At 35.1% G+C, this 20,722-nt stretch overlaps 1 protein-coding gene across 11 annotated transcripts in view; it reads left to right on the forward strand.

Annotated features, from left to right (window-relative positions):
- The window catches only part of TAFA5 (TAFA chemokine like family member 5), a 487,828-nt gene that overhangs the window by 74,256 nt on the left and 392,850 nt on the right, over positions 1–20,722 (forward strand). For 8 of the 11 annotated variants that reach the window (XR_004306155.2, XR_004306157.2, XR_004306158.2 and 5 more), the window contains exon 2: positions 19,875–19,961. The exons of the other annotated variants lie outside the window; for them this stretch is intronic. Coding sequence is in view for 5 of the 8 variants with exons in the window: in XM_085514839.1 (XP_085370965.1) it covers positions 19,875–19,961 (87 nt within the window). In the remaining 3 variants the exon portion in view is untranslated. The remainder of the gene's footprint in view (positions 1–19,874; positions 19,962–20,722) is intronic. 11 annotated transcript variants of the gene reach the window in all.

Below are 20,722 nucleotides of genomic sequence, written 5' to 3' on the forward strand. Positions count from 1 at the left end.
AAAAAAAAATCATAATTAATTGTAGATATATATAAATGTAATAATTATATATATATATGTGTGTGTGTATGTGTGTGTGTTTTTCCTCAGAACTAGTCATATGGAAAATAGATATTGATTTTACCTAATGGGTAGCTGGGAGAAGTAATTTATTTTGACAATTTAATTTCTTTCCTTTGGTGCTTTTAACTTGCTAAGTGTTTAAAACCTAGCACTTAGAAAGACAACCTATTATCCTCACATAGCACCACGGTATTTTTAAATCTTGACTCGCGGGTTATATTTAAAATCAACTGTGACTTTATTTATTCTTTTCTTTGACGGTGTTTTCCTTCTTTAAATAAATGAAATTGAACTTTAAAAAAATCCCTTTCCACTTTCCAAGTATGTACTTAGCATTGACTTCATTGAACAACCTGAATACACTGAAATCAATAGTTATACAAGATGACATAATATAAAACCCATGCATTACATTTTCAAGATTCTTACGTAGAACTTGATTTTATCTCAATTAAACAGATCCTTTTTGATGGTGGATGATATGAAAGTGTATCCAGAAGGCAATTTAGTTCATTCATCATCAGTTCCATAGGAAAACATCAGAAATGTCTTCCTGTAGATTCAGGATCCTATCTGTACCCTTTTCTTTGGGAGTGATGGTATGAACAATACTAGTCTTTTATGTAATAGCTAATAAATAATAATAAATAAATAATCACTCTTACAAGTAAAAGGAGATTAAACATTTGTCTTCTATATTTCTGATAACTGGTCTAATACCCAGGCTGCAGATGTCACAGATAAGAGTACTTACACTGTTTCTTTCTGAAGTTAAATTGCTATGTCAACAAAGAATGTGATAGTCAGGGTACAAGAAAGTGGGAAAGATCTGATTTTAGTCTAATAATATAAACAATGAATGGGCAAGAGGTATGGACTTTGTCCCAAGTGCAGTTCCTTGACTGCATAATACCACACACACTATTTAGACAAATTAACCCATTTTGGCTTACAGCTTCTGCTGTTGTACAATCAGCATTGCCTGTTCTATTTTCATGATAGCCTAGTTTCAGGAAAAGATGTAGAAGAGTTTTACACAAGATGATTACTACAGACCTCTTCTGAGACATGTATTCACTGTTTCTCAGTTGAGTACAGATGGAAGCCTATCTCACAATTCCAGTGTGAGTGTTGTAATTGCTAATAAAAAATTTCTAATTGTCTTCAGAGATGCACAGGAATAAGGATATGAGCAAATAAATGTCAGACCTTGTGAACTTTTAATTTAGTTCCTAGAGAGTTTAGATTACAGGAGACCTTACTGAAAAACAAATGACATTAATTTAGTTTTAGATATTTAAATCTTATTTTATGGAGAATTTAGATGGACAGGATTCTTCCTGAGTTGTGCATTTAAAATGAATTAAATTAAAAAAAAAAAAAATGCATTGAAACGGTTTATTTTTTATCCATTATGATGTATGGAGGACGACTATATACAATCTGTTTAAAGAATAAAATGATTTGAATAGGCACATGGTACTCTTAAATAAAGTCATTGCAGAGAGCTTCCTTAGAATAAAATTTCCCTCTATTGCATCGTGAAAGTTTTAATGTTACTAATTTAATTAACTTTAACGACAAAGAAAGATTTCTAAATATCTTCATCAAAAGAAGAATCACAGCAAATTTTGAAGCACTTAACATTTATGATTAGCACAGATACATGTGTGACAACGCATTTTCAGATTCCGGACTTTCTGCTACCTCTGAAGCTGTACCTTTTGGGAAAATGCAACATAAGGAGTAGTGTATTTATTTATTTATTTTTATATTCTTGTTGACTTTTAGAAAACATCAATTTAAGTGTGTACAATCCATCCAAAGTATAAGATACATTCACAGAAACATTTTAAATAACAAATTGGCCTTCTGTTTTTAATAACTAAAGCCTATTTTTCTATGAAAGAAAATTCTTTAGGCATTTATCTTTACAATGCATATTCACTGTAAGTACGACAGAGAACATACATTTCTTCTAATTTCCATAAATGCTTTTTATAATATTTTATAGCATTTTCTGAAGCATTTACAGTATGTCAAAAGAGAATGTAAATGTCATAACATATTGAATTCTGAATCTGTTGTGTTAAATTATCACTTCCATTGAAATCAGAGAAGTATTCTGTCTTTAAGAACTGTCTACAAGTGTGCTTTATGCTTTGAAGGTGAAGTATACATTCCATAAATCTTTTCTGAAGGGCTGTAAACAATTCAGTCAAGGAATTTGAGGACACAGCTATGATCTAAATCTGCTTAACAGACCTTTGACTAATCATAAATCTGTTCTGTTTTTCTCAGGATTATTTAGCAGCAAAATTTCTTGGAATTTAGTATGCGTATGTAATAGCTATATTTTACACAATGGTGAAAATATAAATGCCTTGCTTTGTAACATTACAATCTAAATAAACCTGTAGATAAAAACTTGGAAAGCAGGTAATATGACAGCCCAAATGCAAAAATTGCATGCTTTTGTAGCCATATTCCATAAAATCAGAGTTATGCATACAGATCAAAATCTGTCAAGAGTTAAATCACAGACTAGGTACTAGCAATGTTAGCTATTTCCAATAATTCAAAATTATATACCCCAAATTAGAGAAAATTATTTATCTGTGTACTGGATAACTGATTTACACTCTTAGTGCACACCTGGAGCTGTCATTGCATTCATAATGACAAAAATCAGATGAAAACAATTTCTGATGTATATCTTGAGCCAGCATCTGATCTAGGACTGCTGTAAGTTTTCTGGTTTTTTTTTCATTTTGTCAAAGGAGAGTGAAAGTGGCAGTAAGAAATTGGCTTGAGCTTTTAATGCCAGTAATTCTTTTCAGGGTGATCCTTCTGCGCAAGGCATATGATATGATATGATATGATATGATATGATATGATATGATATGATATGATATGATATGAGAGCATTACTGGCTCTCATACTGCTTTACTGTGATGATGATTAGCCTTTCGTTGTTGGGGCATCAGAGATCCTATTGAAAATATGTAGTGGAAAAAAAAAAAAAAAAAAACCCACAAAAAAACAGTGAAGTATTTCAGTGACTTGCAACCCGAACCATTGTAACATTGTAACACTGATCTCATCACTGATAAAAGTGAAAATGCACTACACAGACAAAATGTCATGGCCATCGTATGTCGATGCTAATGTACTCAGACATTTCAAAGGCTTGAACAGTTCTGTGGTTTCCATCAAGGATAATAAAGCCAATACAACAACAGTTTCACTATTAAACAAAACAAAACAAAAAAACCTCCAAACTTTAAAAAAAAAAAAAAAAAAAAAAAAAGAATACATATGTGAGATAAACAAGAATACTGTAAATGGGATCAATTGGGCAGAAACCATTGAAATGTTAACATGCACATGTAAAGTGCCAAGGAAAGTGCTTGATTTATTTCATTCCCTTTGTCATTAATAAAATAAAAGTTTCTAATTATGAGTATAAGAACCTAAGAATAGCCACATAGGTTCAGCATAAAGGTAAATCTGTGTTCTCTCCTCTCCTCTCCTCTCCTCTCCTCTCCTCTCCTCTCCTCTCCTCTCCTCTCCTCTCCTCTCCTCTCCTCTCCTCTCCTCTCCTCTCCTCTCCTCTCCTCTCCTCTCCTCTCCTCTCCTCTCCTCTCCTCTCCTCTCCTCTCCTCTCCTCTCCTCTCCTCTCCTCTCCTCTCCTCTCCTCTCCTCTCCTCTCCTCTCCTCTCCTCTCCTCTCCTCTCCTCTCCTCTCCTCTCCTCTCCTCTCCTCTCCTCTCCTCTCCTCTCCTCTCCCCTCCCCTCCCCTCCCCTCCCCTCCCCTCCCCTCCCCTCCCCTCCCCTCCCCTCCCCTCCCCTCCCCTCCCCTCCCCTCCCCTCCCCTCCCCTCCCCTCCCCTCCCCTCCCCTCCCCTCCCCTCCCCTCCCCTCCCCTCCCCTCCCCTCCCCTCCCCTCCCCTCCCCTCCCCTCCCCTCCCCTCCCCTCCCCTCCCCTCCCCTCCCCTTTTCTTTTTTCTGGATTAGGAATTTTCCTGACCTTGAATTGATTGTTCAGATTAACAACTATCAGTGAATTTTTTACCTATGCTCATTGCCCTGTTTCCTCTTGAACACATCCATGTAATTGCAATGTGTTCTACAGGTCTCTTTCTGCTAAGAAATATTCATTTTTGTTTCCCTAGAGCACAGTTACTGCTAGTGTCATCTGATAGCTTCAAACTTCTGTACTGGAGGTGACTAAAACTGGCTACTCCCTGTCTATCTCCCCTGTGTCATCATGATTTTGTCAAACCTTGTTATGCCCCCAGTTTTTCCCTTTTCAAGGCTAATAATTTCTAGTATTCAAAAGTGTTGACTTGTATGATACAGAAGTTAACACTAAATTGCTGGTTATGTGAATATGTTTGTTAATTACTACAAGTTAAAACATCCACTCTTCAAAACATTAGGCAAAGGTATTCAGGCTAACTACCACAAAGTAAGTAGACACTGCTTTTTAAAACCGCACCATATAATTTAGTATGATATTTTCTTTTATTTCTTTCCTCTTTCCAGGTTACCTATAGGTGTAGGAGAATTGATGATGAAAGCAGAAACTGCTTTTACAAACTACTGTCATTTTCCCAGTTGCTATTTGCATGATAAATGGTACTGTATGCCTCATTACTACTGACTACTCTGCCCTGCAAATAAACCAGCAGCAAGCTAATGGCAAGAAATTCATATCGGCAAGGTCTCAATTAACAGAGAACTGTATTTGCAGTGTTATAACCTATGCTAGAGATATTTCGGTGCTGACCTAAGAGCTGGATATGCTTCTGTTCTCACATCACCCTATTTGTAAAGCTGTCTTGAAAAGACCTTATATGCTGAACTCTATAGTTCAAGGATCAGTAAACTTCTATCTTTAGTAGTGTTTCAGTTAGCTTGCAACTTTCCATTTTAAGATACAAAACCTCAGTTATCTTCCTGTAACTCAGCAGAGTGGTTAAGAGCTGTGTATCATATTGGAAGGAATTAGAGATTCCTGTGGTTTCTTATCTTAAAATAAATAAATAAATTAATTAAAATAAATTTTATTGTCTTTTTAAAGTTTATAGTTTTTGTTTTGCTTTTATAGTGAAGTACTCTTCTAAAGAAAAAAAAAAAAATAGTGTGGAAAAGGTGTATGAAGACAGGGAAATTATGTTCTATTACTTTCCAGGATGCCTTCTATTGTTAGTCAGTTCAGTGATGTACAAAATTCCATATTTCCCTGTTATACTTTAATACTGTGTTAGACATTTTGTAGTGTTATAGATAGTAGCTATTGAACATCAACACAGTATCAGTGCTAATAAAGAAGTGTGGAAAATTGAATTTATTTTATTTTATTTGTTTAGTATTGAAATGTAAATAAAATATTGCTTATAACCCTTTTATAAATGAGAACAACAATCAGAAGATTTTTTTTATGATACATGTATTTTATGACTAAGTGATATTTTTTGCTAGCCTCACTTTACTTGGATTCTGTGGTTGATTTTAGTGTTTTTTGGTTCGTTATTTTTTTATTTTTTTATTTTCTGATATAATTTTAGTATTTTCTTGTACACTCTGTTTTGGAACATTGCTAACAGCAGTAGATGCTAGATACCATTCCTCTGCCAACAACTATGGAGAAAATGTTTGCATCTGCTTTGAGCCACACACCAAACAGGAAAATGTTGTGCTTATATTGTGCCTGCTCAACTGACTGAAGACAACTGCCCTTCAGAGTACATGGGTGTTTTATGCCTAATTATTTTTACTGCAGAGCTGGGAACTTAAGGAAATACTGTGAACAAAATTCAGGTAACTTGGACTTAAGAATAATAGGACTATGAGAATTGAAAAGATGATAAAAATTTGTTTGAAGCCAGAAAATAGCTTTCCAGAAGAACATTTGTCCTTTCACATTGGATATTTTAAATATTTATGATTTATTTATTTATTTATTTATTTTTCTTTTCCTTAGTAATAGCTATAAATGCAGCAATCAGTACTACACTTTCCCCATGACATTTTGAAATGCTTTTCTGGTCCTTCCTCCTCCTTTCCTGGAAATAACATGCTTTTCTATGCATTGAACGTAGCTTTGAAGAGTAGTTCTGTAATTATGTAAAATAATAACAATAATAATAATAAAAAAACAATTAAAAAATCTACTAAGTACTGGCATGTTTTTATCATATAAATCTGTTAGTTTAGCCAACCTAATTAAAAAATGAGCAATTAATTCATCAGGGAAACTGAAACTCAGTTGAAACATCTTTACATTTTACATTTCTTTTTTTTTTAAAAAAAAAAAAAGAAACAAACAACTCTATTTATATGACCATATATTTTAAACTGGAGATAATAGATTTTTAGTCAACTCATTGGTAGTGGTTTGGTCAGAAATAATATTATTTACAATTGGAATATTATTTTTAAAGCAAATGAATATTTTCTCAGTTCATTTCATCATGACTTAACAGGTAAACTATCCGATTCTCATATTGGAATTCAGTTAGTATTTGACTTGGTTTTAAACATTAAATTTCCATGAAGAAAACTTTTGTCTATTTTTATACATAGTAGGTATTTAAGTTATAGAATCACAAAATGGCTTAGGTTGGAAGGGGCCTTAAAGATCATCTAGTTACAACTCCCACTGCCACAGGGAGGGCTGCCACCCACCAGATCAGTCTGCCCAACCTAGCCTTTAATGCTTTCAGTGATGGGGCATCCACAGCCTCTCTGAGTAGCCTGTGCCAGTGCCTTACTACCCTCTGAATAAAGAATTTTCTCCAAAGAGCTAATCTAGATGTCCTCTCTCTTAGTTTAATACCATTCCTCTCTTGTCCTACCACTATCATTCCATGTAAAATGTCATTATCCCTTTAAGTACTGGAAGGTTAGTGAAGTCTCCTCAGAACCTTCTATTCTCCAAGCTGAACAAGTACAGCTCCCTCAACTTCATAAGAATGGTGCTCCAGCCTTCTGATAATCCTTGGATCACAACAGCATACTTTAAAGTGTACTTTAAAGTATGCGGTTAACCTGTGTGTTGATGTCTGTGATTCTTCTTCAGTCTAGGTAAAACTATTGTACAGTATCGGACATACTTAAAAGTGTATTTTCTTTAATTGCTTCCATATCTATTTTTTTTTCCTAATGCAGAGTAAAATGCCAATAACATTGGCTATAATGGTTCTGTGTGCAGTGAAAACGGAAGCACCACAGAAAGAGAGTGAGAAAAGGTAGCTACTCATGCTCAGCAAGTGACAGTATCAGAGCAGGTGCAATGCCTGAGTTCAGCGCAGCACAATGTGTTCAGGCTCCACTCAGCTGAACTCCTCAGGGTTAAGTGGAATCTTTGAGAAACTAAAAAATTCTTCCTGGGTTAAAGAAAATCTGTAATTACAGTTTATACCCAATTAGACCAACAAAAGCAACCACTTACATGAACCGTGATTATTGTATTGTGTGGGAATTTGGCAGTAATAAAGGCACATGGCTAAGTTCCTTGATAAAAGAATTCCTCACTTAAAAATTGTTCCTAAATTACTGCCAGTGGATTCTCCCTCTGGAACTCATTGCATTGTAAAAAATGCAGTAACGGTAAGTACTGTCACAGGCACAGTGCATACATAAACCATCCTTAAGAGTGTGCATTTGAAATCCTGAAACAAAAATAATACATTTACAAGCTATGTAAAACCATTACAGCCAAGAAGTTAATAACCCAGTTTAGGGCTCTACTCACTATTCTCCACCACCAGAGAGATGCTTCATAAAATGGGGGAAAGATAGATAAATATATTTTTTGTATGTTTGTTTGTTTGTTTGTTTTAATTTTATGCTTGGAAATTCAGAAAATATGATACAGAAATGTGGACTTCTGCAAACGAATTTCTGCTTGCTTTGCTGTTACAGGAGAGTTGTGGACGATGTTAGAAGTAGGAATATGAGGGTACAGGAGATGGGGAGGCTTCTTGCTAAGGAGAAGCTAAAACTGAGAGGCTAGAGCATCTAGGAAACTTACAGATGACCCTGGTAACCGATGTGCAAGTTTACATGTTTTGGGTTTGGAGAAGCACTGACATAATGCAATTTTGTATCTGCCCATTTTGACAAATGTTTATGATGTTTCAGTAGTTTATAGACTGAGCTCCATTTTAAATGAGCTGCTGATATATTTATCATTATGGTAATCAAGTAAGATAAATATTTAATTCATTCCAGTAAAATCCTTATTGTCCTGCAGAGTTCTGTGTTTGCATGCATTCATTTGACAGGACATCCTAAAGTAGCTTTGTCTGTGCAGCACAGAATAATGGTAGCAATGCTTAAGAGGCAGCCATGCTAAAAACTAATAAAAACTTATTATTCTGTGCAACTGTCCTGCAGTCTCAGCACTCTTTGTTGGTATCTTTTCTGTCATGACTTGAATGTTTATATTATACTGAATTATATGCAACTATTTAAAGCTGTATATTGCTTTTGCTACTAGCTTCATGACATGGTAGCTATATTCCAGTGTATATGTAGGTTGCATGTGTGTTTTGTTTACCTTTATTTGTAGTAATTAGTTCATTTTAATGAGTCTGTTCATATGGTGTTTCATAATGATATATTTCAGGGATAAGTGTACTTAGTATTCGTAGAAAAGGGTAAGCCTTTGGTTTTTAATCTTTACACCATCTTCTGAAATCATTCACTTCTGATATTCCAGGTACTCAGGGTTAAATAGCGCTTGCCTGCAGACATTTTTATTGTGAACATTTTAGTGTGAAAGGGAACAATGAATATATATTTGTGTAGTAAAGACAGGAATACTTTTTTAAAGACACTATTAGAAATGTCTTCTTTAAGATTAGCAAAGTGTCTCTATTTTCCTAACTATATTCTCCTTCTGCAAGAGGCTCCTGATGATGTACAGAAGCTTTGAAATGCATACAAGGGGACAATTAATGATGTCTCTTCCTTAAGTTTGTATGTGGTTAGATGTAGAGCTATTAATATCTCTTGCAACACACCAGTACTTTCAGTAATGAAGGCATGTCTGATCACAAATGGAGTTGTGCTACTTACACAGAAAGCTGAGTACCCCCAACAGGCTAGATTCATTGTTTTTACCTCTACCTAAGATTGAAGAGGTTCAAATAGTGGCCTGATCTTTAGGAACAGACTTTCTGTGGCAGGATTTATTTATTTTTTTAATAATTTTTTCCTCCTGTATAACAATTAATTAAATTAATTCTGCAAATTAACATGCAAAACCAACCACAGTATTAGTAGACAAGTTTTTAGTATTTTAGTGTTTGTTTTTTTAACAGCTGAGATAATCAGTTCATGTTTTCTAGAAAGGCACGTCAGCAGTGGAGCATAAGAAGCTCACTTCTCCCAAATTGTTTTCAGCGTATAGTTAAAATTATCACCACAAGATGGAGTTCTGAACTTTCCATCATGAACAATCATTTCATTGTATCAACGAGGAGTAAACATCATTTCTTTCTATTATACTTCCCCTATATCTGAAAGCTGCAGGAATGTTTATCAGTATAAACATTCAACAGAAGACGGTAACAACTTTGAAGCTATTTATATGGCTAAGATAGAGTCTTAATGCATTGTTACTGATGTTTTTAAACCTGCACTTTTTATCTCTTCCAGTCAGATATGTTCATAGTCAAAGGAAGTAGGAGAAAAAGTGAGAGAGAGAGAGAGTGAGAGAAAGAGAGAGAGAAAGAGAGAGAGAAAGAGAGAGAGAAAGAGAGAAAGAAAGAAAGAAAGAAAGAAAGAAAGAAAGAAAGAAAGAAAGAAAGAAAGAAAGAAAGAAAGAAAGAAAGAAAGAAAGAAAGAAAGAAAGAAAGAAAGAAAGAGAGAGAGAAAGAAAGAGAGAGAGAGAGAGAAAGAGAGAGAAAGAAAGAGAGAAAGAGAGAGAGAAGGAAGGCAGGCAGGAAGGAAGGCAGGCAGGAAGGCAGGCAGGAAGGAAGGAAGGAAGGAAGGAGGGAGGGAAGGAGGGAGGGAAGGAGGGAGGGAAGGAAGGAGGGAAGGAAGGAGGGAAGGAAGGAGGGAAGGAAGGAGGGAAGGAAGGAGGGAAGGAAAGGAAAGAAGGAGGGAAGGAAGGAGGGAAGGAAGGAAGGAGGGAAGGAAGGAAGGAAGGAAGGAAGGAAGGAAGGAAGGAAGGAAGGAAGGAAGGAAGGAAGGAAGGAAGGAAGGAAGGAAGGAAGGAAGGAAGGAAGGAGGGAAGGAAGGAAGGAAGGAAGGAAGGAGGAAGGAAGGAAGGAAGGAAGGAAGGAAGGAAGGAAGGAAGGAAGGAAGGAAGGAAGGAAGGAAGGAAGGAAGGAAGGAAGGAAGGAAGGAAGGAAGGAAGGAAGGAAGGAAGGAAGGAAGGAAGGAAGGAAGGAAGGAAGGAAGGAAGGAAGGAAGGAAGGAAGGAAGGAAGGAAGGAAGGAAGGAAGGAAGGAAGGAAGGAAGGAAGGAAGGAAGGAAGGAAGGAAGGAAGGAAGGAAGGAAGGAAGGAAGGAAAAAAGTAGTCGATTCCCATATAGCTTTACTGCCTAAGAATCTTTTCTTCATCTTTTCCTATTTCCTTACATATTCACTAAGAACAATGGACCTGCAACATACTGATGTTGCAAATATGATCTTATTACTGCTTACAGAAAGAAGGAACTTTCTGCTACATTGACACTTGAAGTCTTGAATGTGAAAGCAGCATCGACACTTACTACATATATAAACAATGAATTTTATCGTATGTGGGATTTAGTATAGTTAGTTTACTGTTTATGTAGTGTCTTATGAAGTGCAAATTCAAAGAACACTTTTTAGTTTCAGTTGATGCTTCAGTTTACATGATTAATTACTTTGTGATAAAATTTTAAAATACCAATAGAGATTGAACAACTGAGTTTAAAGGACTTTTTGTTTAATCTGTACAATAAATATAGTTTTGTAAAATTACTGTTTTTATTCCATTGTAAATTATTATTTTTATAAATAGATATTATAGATCTTTGTTTTTTCTAAATTGTTTCTTTTAATAATGTAGGCTTTAGAGTCTGAAAATGCATGCAGAACTCTTGCTGTTTCATAAAGTAATTGCTGGAGTTAATTGCTGAAGCTGTAGCATGACAGCTGGTGGTGCTTTGGTACGTTGTGGTGCTGAACGGACAGTTCATGGCTGCGCTACGCTTTGCTTCAGTGGTGAAGTATGCACAACGGTATAGAAATTGTTACAGTATATGTTTCTGTTTGAAAACAACAACAACAACAACAAAACCACAAACATTTAAAGTAAATATGGTTGATTATAGAAAATAATTTGTTGTCTTCCTCGTCCTTATGGAATACACTACAATGTCTGATGTCATACAGTTGTGTACTTTATGAGGACCCTTCCTTTAAATGATCTTGCTTTAATGCTTAGAAGAACAAGAAAAGTAAAATATTTGTATTTGTGTTCTTCTTTTTCTTCCACTCCTCCCCTATCCACTCCCCCCCAGCCCCCCTTCCTTTTTCATTAGTTTATGATATGGTGTGTTAATTCTCCCTCACCTTCTCTGCAAATCCCTTGCTTTGGGATATCATGCAATATGATTTTAATCTGTTATGTTACTCAATAGTAATGAAAAGTTCAAACTATTAAGCTTTAATTGAACAAAAGCAAACCAGCAGAATTATAATGAGGCAATTAGCGCTTTGCTCTAATTTTCTTTAACCCAGTTATTCAGTCATTAGTAATTTCATCTCTGATATATTAAGCAAACTTTGAAAATTCTATTGATCTTTTAAATTTTCATATGCTATTCATCATTTCAGAAGACAAACAGAAAAAAAAAATAAAAAAGAAAAAAAGAAAGAACAACAATAAAAAACATGTTTGCTCTGAAGGTAAATGTGAGAACTCTTCAGAGTAACACTAAATTTGGTAGTTTCAAACATATAAATATGAGGATGTGCTTTTCACTATTATTGGAAACGTTCTCATTAATGACCAGGAATGATGTAGGGTCAGAAAGACTTCTGGTCTAACTTTTCTATTTGTTCTCTCTGTTGACTTAAATGTCTTTCGGTGTGTTCAGTGTATCAGCTCAAATTTTCCTGAAAATATTTAAATTATGTTATACCTTTTGTGATCTGGCCCTTTACTTCATACAAAGGCCTACTCAGACTTAAGCTTCAACAGGAGCTAGTACAAAAAAAGATCTGAGAACTGGAGAATATTTTCCATGTTTCTAGGTGAAGGGAGGCTACTTGGGGAACTTGATGTTTTCAGTCTGAATTTTTATGTGATAATTACCAATAATTCCACAGATTTTTATTATTTAATGGGGCAGTGTGAAAAAGACCAGGTACCTGTCCATAGTCAAGTTCATGACTACTCAAAAAACAAACAAACAAACCAAAAACAAAGCACCAAAACCCAAACCTACATCTCATCTAGAAGACTGTCTTTTAGAAACCCTCTAACTGGAGATTATTAATACAGACAATGAAAATGGGACATTTTCTTTGTAAGAGAATGAATTTTCTTTGCTTGTCCCATTCTCTGAGATGTTACCTCTAGGGTGGCAATCTGGTAAAATGAGCACATTGCAGTTCATGAGCAAATGTCAAGTAACATTTTATGACATTTTTTGTTTACTGAGTCTTCATCGTTCACTTTGCTGGTTATGTGGATAGTGGTTTTCCATTTTAAGTGGAGCCATCCATTTTAACTGATGCTCAAACTGATGCTCCTTTCCTCTATATGATCTTCCTATGAGGAACGGAAAAGGCTGTTTATGTCATTACAACTACCTGGAACTCTTAGCCTTTATTTCACTCTTACCTTAGCTGCTTAACTTTCAGTTACCAGTATGGGTTTCCTGTGGCATTTTCATTAGTGTTTGACCAAGTACTCCAAAAACTTCACAACCCTTATTAACATATAAGAAGGATTGCTGGTAAATTCCTTTTAGATTCATTGCTCTTTCTTGCTTTCTAGCGAGTTTTTTTGTTTGTTTGTTTTTAGAAAAGCATCCAGCAAGCTCTTCCATGTAATAGACAAAGGTATATTTTAGGCATATTTTCTCTTTGAATGAGGGCATCTACTTCTGTGGAGGCTGTGGCAGCTAAACTCCACTATAACTGATCTCTTGCTCCCCATCCTCAAAGGAAGAGGGGAAGAAAACATGATGAAAGAGGAGGACATAGGGAGATCATTCACCTATTACAGTCATGGGCAGACTCAACATGGGGATATTAATATAATTTAATGGCTATCACTGACAGACTAGAGCAGTAAGGAAGTGGCTTTTGTTTACTTTCAGATGACTGAATGTTTTCTCCCAATCAGCTGTGTATCTCTGGGGATAAAGCAGCCTGGGGAATAATCTATTCCAACAAGATAACATGGCCTGAACTCATATCATAAAGAGGGTGTTGCAGGCTTGAAGTCTTGGTTTTGTCCTTAAGAACATTTTCTCCAGTCTTGTTTCACTGCTTAAAGACCAATTCCCACTAGTATCTAGGACCTACTTAAAACTATTACTCCTTTAGTTGGATGCATTTTCCAGCTAACTCTAATTAACCTCTGTTTCAACAATCTCAAAAGAAATGAAAGGAAATAAAAAAATGGTCATGCAGGTAACCATTTTGTTGTCTATCATCTGTTCTTTTTTTTGGCTTTTATGAAACAGAACCACCACCAGCACTCATCATATTGAATCAGAGCATGTTTTTTAGAGGTGCAAACAAAAGCAGGGAGCATTCATGAACAGGCAGTCAACTTCACCATAGTGTTGGAAGAATCAGAGAAAATTAAAAGCTATTTGTGCAACCTAACTGGGCACCTAGACTCTATAATAACAATAGTCTTTGCTTTTCTAACCTAATAATTTTACCCATGCTAGGTCATCAACTTTTTTTTTTTTTTTTTTTAATGTTATTTAATAGGAAATAAATTTAGCCAATTACCTATACCTTGTTACATTTTTCTCATTCTGAAATGAAATTATGATACCTGCTTGCTGTTCTCGAGATGAGAGGCTGTGATAAAGCAGATGATAGCCTAGAAACCCAGCCTACAACCCCTTTTTTGGGGGGGCAGCACTGGACTACTGCTGCCAAAGGGGAATGCTGCTCTCAACTTGATATTTGAACGAATTCAGTGCTGTGGTCAGATTCTGATTTTTTGATCTATTGGGAAAGTAAACACCAATAAGAAATCTCAATGGGAGAAATGAGAGAGAAGAAGAAATAGTAGATTCCAAACTGAGGTTCATTGAGAAGAGGTGTTCTGAATGGCCACTTCTACTATTTGTACTGCAATAATGTATATATATATACACTGAGATTGGGATGAATTGCAAGACACAGCATAGTCTGTACTCTTACGAGAATGAGGATTACCCCAATGGATATTTATTTACCTGAAAAACAAAACAAAACAAAACAAAACAAAACAAACAAACAAACAAAAAAACGTTAAGATGTGGCTTCCCTGTCAGTGATAATCTGTGCCATCATTTAACTGTCCTGATAGCTAGACTGTTTTCAATTAGCATCTGATGTAAATCCCCTCTGCTATGTTGGTAGCTCTAATTAAAAACAGATCTAATTTATCTACATCTTTCTTAAGACATGAAGCCACAAACTGAAAAAATGTGTAATTGTTGGAACTGCAGGAGCGAAGTTTAACAGATGCTGCTTTCCTTGTCTCTTTATTGTTTGTTTGTTTGTCAACAAATTCCAAAATTATGCTTAACTTTGTTTCAACATGGTGTTTTTTGATCATTATTCTCTTTGTGATTGATTACCTTTTCATATATTTTTCCATTACTTATGCAGTTATCCCATAATTTTATTTTTTAAAATGTTTAGCATTTGAGGAAAATTGTGATGCCTGTACCTTCCTGTACCTTGCCTGTACCTGTCCCTTCCAAAATGAAAGACAGTGTGCTGTGTTCCTGATTCAGTAGAATCGTGTTATCATTTGATCAGATTTCTGAGTTCATAATACTGCTAACCTCTCTAGATTACTAAAAAATTATCCTATAATATGGAGGACAACCTTGATGCTGAGTGCATATCTTTGCATGATTCTAATATTTAATTTATAAGCCAAATTCCTTTCTCTGTTTTTCTGGGGTAAATACACTTACTGCAGTTGTCCCTCCTGATTTGACCTCATTAAAACTGAAAATACTGTATACCTCTTATTACACAAATAACAGAAATATTTTATCTGAAAGAAACCATGTTGGGAATACAGTTAGACTGTTTTTGTTTGTTTCTTTGCTTTTGTTGTTGTCTATTTTCTATTTTTTACTCATTTTCTTCTGTATAACATAGTGCTTTACATCATCTGAAGGAATATATATATATATATATATATATATATATATATATATATATATATATATATGCACACATATATATACATATATATATTGTATTAAAATCCTATTCTAGATATGGTGCATCCCATTCTGGATATGTTAATCGAGGAATACACTTCTATTGCTCTTCTATATTAGATCCAGTTATGGCCCATATAACTGTCATTGTTTCAGTAACCTGCAAATTTGTTGCCATAATGAAGCTTTTCAATAAACAACGTTATTCTTATTTATTAAGGCAGCAATTGAATCTAAAGCTGAACAGAGAGGCTTATTGTGTAAAGATCTGAGGTTATATGTAACATATTTTGAAATGCTGTATATGGATGGCAGAATATAGTCATGGTTACAGCAGCGAGCAGGAAATCACAGTTTTGAGTCTTGGCTGTGCCACAGACTTTCTGTGTGACTTTGGACAAGCTACTCTTTGTGCATTAGCTAATAATACTATCTCTATCTCCCAGGGGTGTTGTGAGAATACATTCATTAATGTTTGTAAGGCGCTTGGATACTATAGTGATGGGGCCATATAAGCACTTAGAGAAACAATCCATTTTTGCAACAATATGCATCTCCCTGACTAAGGACTTTTTTGCTGGAAGTTTTTCATCGATGCTTGTTATGAATAAATCTACTTTATAATGATACAGCGAGGTTAAACTGCCTTTTGGAGTGCAGTCTCACTTTAGTATTCAGAACAGGTGGAAACAGTCATAAGTTTGAAAGCTGTTCCCAAGGAAAGAGAATAGAATTTTTATACTCAGGAATTTGAATAGAAAAGATACCTCTCCTGATTCATCTAGTTCAAAACATGGAGGATTATTTACATCTGTATCTGCCTCACAAATAGTTTATTCTATTTTAAGCACTTCTCATTACATTGTCTAAACTACCACCTCAGGCAAGTCATTCCATCGTCTAATTGCCTTTAAAGTTAAACAGTTTGCTCAAATGTCTACCCCATTTTTTATTATTTATTTATTTATTTATTTCCTTGTGGAAATAAGCTGCTCTTTCAGACTGTCCTTTCTTTCTGAAATAACCTTCACTGATTCGTGTTCAGTTCAGACACACAACACAGTTACAGCAGGTTAACAAGGTATTGCTTTAGAGCTGATGGGAGGTAAATTGGTGAGCCACTGTAATTTGATTTGATAATTTGCCTGGCTGAGTGCTGTACAATATTAAAATCTGAATGTGGGGCTGAGAGCATTAGCACTAAGGAGAAGAAAAAGAATGTTAACTATTCCCAAGGCCTTCATAGAGAACTTGTTGATAATAAGTTTCCAATCTAGGGAAACTGTTGCTGCAAAGACTTCATAATGGGCTGCTTTGTGTTGTATTTGTTTGTAGAAACTAGAGGCAGAAAATAAATTATGGAAGTAAGGGATCTGGATAAGTGTGAGCAGTCCTTCTCAGAAGTGCAAAGGGTTTGAGAGGTTTGAGACTCAGGAAACAAAATATCTCTTCTGCATCAGTGTAAAGCTTTTTAATTTGGGGCCTTGAAATCAACCACATTTCCTGAAGAGAGAGAAGTATCAAATACAAATTGCAAAAAGTTTATGAAAATACATGGCCACTGGAAGACAGACACTGAAAATGCCCCAGTGGTGGGAAAAAGATACTGTGCCCTTTCTGTATTAAATCTAGAGAATCCACATGGTCTTCAAAAGTATCAAATTATGGGAAATGAGCTTGTGGTCAATTACAAGATGTGAACATATAGTTTAAGCCTGCCTAGTTGGTTCCTGGGCTTATAGGATAGCTTGTTATTTATGTACAGATTGCAGTGATGTCCATCCCTGCACTATATTAGAGTGTCATAGAATCATAGAATTACCCAAGTTGGAAAAGACCTTGAAGATCATCAAGTTCAACCTCAGCCTAACCATAGTACCCTAACTCTAACAACCCTCTGCTAAATCATATCTCTGAGCACCACATCCAAACGGCTCTTAAACACATCCAGGGACAGCGACCCAACCACCTCCCTGAAGAGCCTATTCCAGTGTTTACCTACCCTTTCTGTAATGTATGTACTGTATTAGTAGAGTGCTTCTGTACAGTATGTACTGAATAGAATTGTTTTTTAATAAAATTCCTGTGTAAGTGATAGTGGAAATGTTTCTGACAGTGATGGCTTCTCAAGAGGAATATTGCTTTTAAGCTATGGTTAGACTTTACTAGTTATACATGAAGGCAGATCTGTATCATTTATTATTATTACTTTTTTATTATTATTATTTGATTTTATTTATTTTCTTTTATTCTTGTCTGTGACTGGGAATTGAATGGGTTTGATATAATCCTCTGTTACACATATAAGTAAAATGGGCAGTAGAAATACAAATGAAAGAAAGAAGCAAGGTACAATATTCCAGAACAAAAAATACTGCAGAAGGAGCTACAGGTAACAACATGTAATTTTAACACAGTTTCACAACCATCAGTCTGCTCCCAACCTCATGTATTGTATCCTGTTTTCTAGGCTTAGCTAATGACTCGGTACAGCCATCTCTCCTTTCAGTCTTTCAGTAGATGCAGGACCTATGTTTGAGGATTCGTAATCATAATTCAAGGGCTTTTTTTTCCCTAAAACTTGTTGCAGGACTAAAGTAAAATCAAGAACAAGCATCATTAACAATAGTTAATAATGACATTTTATTTTCAGTTAGTTGCTTTTCATAACATCTCTTTTTAAGTTGCTCATGATTCTGTTAATTAGGTGCTATTGCAGTCCTTTGTTAACAAAATTTTTCCTAATGACTATATTTTAATAGTAGATTACTGCAATGACAATAAAATTTCTACCAAAATATTTGGAGGAAAAAAAAAAAAACAAAAAACCCAAAACCAAAAAACAAAAACAAAAACTCAAAAGACCAATGGGATCTTGTTTTAAAAATAGGGAATCTTTTACATTTTATGTTAAACTAATTTTCTTTGATACATGGTATGTATCATAAACTCACAAAAATAATTGGGATAACAATGATTAATACACTGTCCAAAACAAAAGATGCCTGTTTGCATAACTCCATATGACTACTACAAACAACAAAAATTTAAGTTTCTGTTAACATTTTCTTATCCTTTGTTGTGACTGTCAAAAGGAACATACATATCTTCAGTAGAATATCTGAACAGGTAAAACAAAAACTGTTAAACCTATTCAGACTACTACAGTTGCATTACTACAATTTAATCATTGCCTTACCGCACGCCACCAACTTTTTGAGGCACATTTTCTATACGTGAAGCAGTAGGGTGTATAATCTGGAAAGGGTAAGAACCTTTCCCTTATGGCGCAGTAGATTATCGTGATTTCTCACAGCAGGAATTCACTGGCTCATATGCTGATTCTGTCCACTTTGATAGAACAACTTTATTGATAAACAGCTTCATACCTATGGCATGTCATTAGGATTTATGCCAACTGCACATATTTTCAGCAGATTAACTTCTCCCTTCCTCATCTCTTTGCAGACCTTAAATCATTAAGTGATGCTCTGTATACAGTTAGAAATTGTGTTGCTTGTACTACCTGCTTCTCGTATCTCTTCTGTATTCTTCTAAAGTGATTATGAAGGAAGGATGTTTATTTAAAAAAACTAATGATACCTAGTGGAGGAATAAAATGTGCATGGGCAAACAGAAGAAGAGAATACACTATGTTGTTGGCATTGGCATTTAAAATAAAAGTTAAATACCCTATGACAATTATTCTAGTTTGTCCTATTTTCACAGTATACCAGATTTTTTCCTGTAGTGAGAAGGGAAAAAAAGGGGATGGGGAAAAAAAAAAAAAAAAAAAAAAGAGAGAGAGAAAAAAATTAAAAAAAGTAGTGTTCTTTTTGTCACATAGTTTCTTCATAAAAACTAAAACGACAGCAACAAAAACCAACAACAACAACAAAAAAGAGCCAACAAAGGAAACTGTTTTTGGATCCAACATTTGATGGCATTAGAGTGTCAGATTTTATTTCATATTGCTGAATTTTACTAGGCTGGAAGTAGATACGTAGTACATACTATACTATATTTCCTTTATAGGGAAGATGTGAGTAATTAGCTTCTTTCTAAGAAAGTGGGGGTGGGGAAAAGAGAGGCTATTTTACCTCATTTCAGTTATATCAGATGCAGCTGGGTATGTACTTGGTTGACTTGTATCTGAAATGATGTAAAAATACGTTCTAAAATCAGTGTAGGCCAGTTTTAATATTACTGTTCTCAGCATCTGGAAGTAGCCATTACATAAGATAGGGTAATTATAAGGGGAACCTCCAAGTCTTCAGATCTAAGATCATCAGGTATGTGAGCTGCTAGACCCCCTAATTTAGTTTATTCTGTGTTCGTTTCTTTTTTTTTTTTTTTCGTTTTCAGAAGTGATTTCAATTGAATCATTTATGGTTCTTCCATTCAGATTATAACAGCTATTTTGGAGCGGATAACCCTCAATGGCTGTATATGAGACATTGTCCGGGGTGCTTCCAAGATGCTTTTGAGCTGGGTAAGGAAATTGCTGAGTGTTGGCATGTTCTGAAAGCACTGTGGCATGGACTGAGAGCATACAGTTTATAAAATGTGTTACTAACCTATTATTTTTTTTGCTTTAATGATAGAATAGACTATAAACCTTTCCTCTGGAGTATAAATCTGAACCAAATAAACAATCTTTTGCAACAAAAATTAATCAAATATTTTCAGAAATGAAATACCATATCCAGTCTGTGTATTGTAGTTCATATATAAAAACTTTGTCATCATTAACCACTTCTAATGTGCCTACTTTCTCTATAGTAGCCATACCATGTATAATATCATGCTATTCTAATGTTATAATGTTAGCATTATATTAGTATACTAGTGAGGTAAACTGTACTCAAATTTTTGCTGCACCTTCAGGAACAAAGATAACTGTTTCTGTGGGCATGGCTTAACGAGTTTAAGACTTCAGTTTATATTCCAGCTCTAATCTGTGATTGCCCCTGCACTATACATGTTACCTAATACATTCTTTAAGTCACGAGCAATTAGCTATGATGAATCCTCTGACCTTTCAGATACAGACATGGGCAACTAAAAGCATGTGGACTACTGAACTTGAGCTTGTGCCCAGTAAGGCTGTATGGGCATGGGCTGTTGGTGTGGACCTTCTGCTGCTATAATACTCTTTGTAGTATTTCATCCATCTGAAATCTGACTGAATCAGCTACATTATCTGTAAGATTTTTACGGAAGAAGCTAGTGTGCTGCTGGTAGCTGAAGCTG

Source organism: Coturnix japonica, chromosome 1 (genome assembly GCF_054131305.1).
Source record: "Coturnix japonica strain WE chromosome 1, WE-NBRP24, whole genome shotgun sequence".
Lineage (NCBI taxonomy): Eukaryota > Metazoa > Chordata > Aves > Galliformes > Phasianidae > Coturnix > Coturnix japonica.